This window comes from Eschrichtius robustus, chromosome 18 (genome assembly GCF_028021215.1).
Source record: "Eschrichtius robustus isolate mEscRob2 chromosome 18, mEscRob2.pri, whole genome shotgun sequence".
Lineage (NCBI taxonomy): Eukaryota > Metazoa > Chordata > Mammalia > Artiodactyla > Eschrichtiidae > Eschrichtius > Eschrichtius robustus.
Genome location: NC_090841.1, coordinates 77,800,371 through 77,803,516, shown reverse-complemented (window position 1 = coordinate 77,803,516; position 3,146 = coordinate 77,800,371). Strand labels below are relative to the sequence as shown.

General features: G+C 55.7%; 1 protein-coding gene across 1 annotated transcript; it reads left to right on the top strand.

Moving 5' to 3' along the window:
• Positions 1–523: 523 nt before the first annotated feature.
• On the top strand, positions 524–2,047 carry NALF1 (NALCN channel auxiliary factor 1). Its single transcript, XM_068526765.1, has one exon. The coding sequence runs from the start codon at positions 1,060–1,062 to the stop codon at positions 2,020–2,022; it is 963 nt and encodes a 320-aa protein (XP_068382866.1). The 5' UTR covers positions 524–1,059; the 3' UTR covers positions 2,023–2,047.
• The last annotated feature ends 1,099 nt before the right edge of the window (positions 2,048–3,146 follow it).

Genomic DNA, 3,146 nt, shown 5'->3' with positions numbered 1-3,146 from the left:
CAAAAGGTGGGGAGGGGTGTGCGGAAGGGAAAGAGCGAGCGTCGGAGCGCAGCAGTGCAGGCCCCCCACCCGCGCCGGACCCCGGCGTCCTCGCCCTCCTCCTCCGCCCCGGCCGAGCCCCGTGCCAATGCGCCAGGATGGAGACATCTCGGCGCGGGAGGAGATGACGCAAAACCCAGCGCTCCCCCCCAAAAAAGTGTTTCTCCAGGACGAAGATGGCGGCAACTTAGCCGGGGACTGAAGATGACTGTGGCTCTCGGGAGGCCCAGACCCGGCGATTCGGCCCCGAGGTCCGGGGGAGGCGGCGTCAGCAGTCGGAGCCCGGCGGCGGCTGCGCCCGCGGGCAGACCTGCGGCGGCGGCGGCGGCGGCGGCGGCAGTTGGAGCGCGGGGTGGGGGGTGGGGGGGAGGGAGAGCCCTGCCGGCGGCGGCGGCGGCCCAGGCTCCGGACTCGCGGAGAGAGAGCGAGAAGTAGGAGCAGGAGGAGGAGGAGAGGAAGGAGAAGGAGAGGAAGGAGGAGGAGAGGAGGGAGCTGGGGAGGCGCTCTGGTCGCAGCCAGCGGGCAGCGGAGACGCGGCATGCCCCCGGCGGCGGGCGAGAGAGGGCTGTCCCCGGCGGGGCCATGGGGACGCGCGCTCTGACAATGCCTGGGTGAGAGGAGCAGCGCCAGCCACTCCGCCGCCTCCACCATCACCTCCTGCACTCCGCTCACCGCCGGCCGCCGGCCCCAGCCTCCGACTGTCTCTCTCTCCCCCCTCCCTCCCTTCCTCCCTCTCCGCCTCTCTCTCTGCATTATTGTTTCCCACTCTACAGAGGATGGGGTCGGCAGATGATTAGGTCGGAAGCAAGTCATATATTCCTCCAAAGCCTGGTAATATTTATGTAGGCAAAAAGAGAGAGAGAGAAAAGAGGGAGAGAGAGAGGGAGAGAGGGAGAGGGAGAGAGAAGAAACGGGAGGAGGGGATAAGGAAATTAAACCCTTTAAGTCAATGCATATCGTGGTGACACCGGCACAGGAGCCCTCACGGTGGAGTCGGCCAGGGCTGTGCGTTCCCAAAATATGACCAGGGGTGCTTGGATGTGTCGGCAGTATGACGACGGGTTAAAAATCTGGTTGGCGGCACCCCGGGAGAACGAGAAACCGTTCATCGATTCAGAGAGGGCTCAGAAATGGCGACTGTCTCTGGCATCTCTCTTGTTTTTCACAGTCCTGCTCTCTGATCACTTGTGGTTCTGCGCCGAGGCCAAGCTGACCCGGACCCGGGACAAGGAGCAGCGGCAGCAGCAGCAGCGGCAGCGGCAGCAGCAGCAGCAGCGGCAGCGGCAGCAGGAGCCCTCCTGGCCCGCGCTCCTGGCGAGCATGGGGGAGTCCTCGCCCGCCGCCCAGGCGCCCAGACTCCTCGCCGCCGCCTCGGCCCCCGCCCTGCCCCCCTCCCCGGGAGCCGGCGGGGGCGGCCAGGGCAGCCGAGGCAGCAGCAGCCGGGGCGAGGCTCTTGTGCTGGGGCACTCTGCCCAGCCCGTGTGGCGCCTGGAGACCTGTTACCCCCAGGGCGCCTCCTCGGGCCAGTGCTTCACCGTGGAGAGCGCGGACGCCGTGTGCGCCAGGAACTGGAGTCGGGGGGTGGCGGCCGGGGGGGAGGAGCCGCAGGTGAGGGGGACGCATCCAACTCCGCTCTGGAACTTGTCGGATTTTTACCTTTCGTTTTGTAATTCCTACACACTTTGGGAGTTGTTCTCGGGGTTGTCCAGCCCCAACACTTTGAACTGTAGTCTGGATGTGGTGCTCAAGGAGGACGGTGAGATGACCACTTGCAGGCAGTGCGTCGAGGCGTACCAAGACTACGACCACCACGCTCAGGAGAAATACGAAGAGTTTGAAAGCGTGCTCCATAAATACTTGCAGTCGGAGGAGTACTCGGTGAAATCGTGTCCTGAGGACTGTAAGGTAGGAACAGTGGATTTTCCCCATCCTTGCGCTTTTATATCCGTGTGTGTTTGGTTGAGGCGTCTTCTAGAGTATTAAAATGTTTTTTGGACTCTGGTTTTTTTGTTACTTCACCGTTGTTTTTGCGGTAATAAGAGCTTGACTTGCTGCTTGATTTGGGACTATCCCGTGGATTGCTGGTGGACTGGTGCCTTCTTCTGGGATCCTTGGAAGGTCAGGAAGACCCTGGTCTTCTGAGAGAATAAAGCCAGTGCTATGGAGTTGGTTCAAACTCTGTTGCCTTTTTTTTTTTTTTTAAGTGGAATTTGAGTGAAGCTTGTTAGGAAGACAGTGATGGGATTGCATACTGATGACCGCAGCTAAAATCAGAATAGTCTGAGACAGGCATGTATGGTCTGGCTTATGGGCCTGACACACGAGCTCTCTGATTGTGACATCATTAAGCTGGTTGGCCGAAGGGACAAGAGAAAGTGTTTGTGGCTGTTTATGTAGGAAGAACTAAAAACGTGGTTTACTTGTTTTACAGGGGTAGTTCTGGCCGTTTGGAAAGTCTGAGGGCCTACCTAAGCGTATTTACTCACATAAGTTTCCTGTTTCCTCTTAGAAACTTGTATAGTTATTGATCGGAGACTCATTATGAGTAGAAAGTTTTAATTAAGTATCTGGTGATAACTGATCAATGTTAGATTTTTTATCAGCCACCTGATGTAATTAGCTTGAATTTTCAGGATGCTCTCCAGAAGTACTAATTGGCAAATGCTTGATCTATGAATGAAGAATACTGAACTCATTAATAACGTATATTACCTTTAACCCCTTCCTATTAATATAATAATGGCTGTAATCCTTGCTGATTGACAAAGAAGTGTATGCAAGTTTCTTAAGAAATGGCTAATGCAACCATGGGCGCTTGTCCTAGTAGACGTGTTGCTGTCCGTGGTGCTGAAATGAGATTTGCTCAAGAGCTTTGTTGAAGATGATACTGCAGTGACCTTTTAGTAGGGAAGAAATGATGACAGAATCTCAGTAATAAGCCTTAATGTTTTGTTCCAAAGGTAATTTCTTAAAGAGTGCAATAAAATAGTATTGCTTTTCAAAATAAATAACACAGCACATTCTCTCTCTCTACCTTTCTCTTCATTACTTCCCCAGCCTCTCCACGGGAACACAGCAAATGTCCCTTTCTGGCCTCACTTGCTTTG

Bases quoted from the DNA above. Each gene is read 5' to 3' on its own strand.
- NALF1 (XM_068526765.1), top strand. From the start codon at position 1,060: ATGACCAGGGGTGCTTGGATGTGTCGGCAGTATGACGACGGGTTAAAA.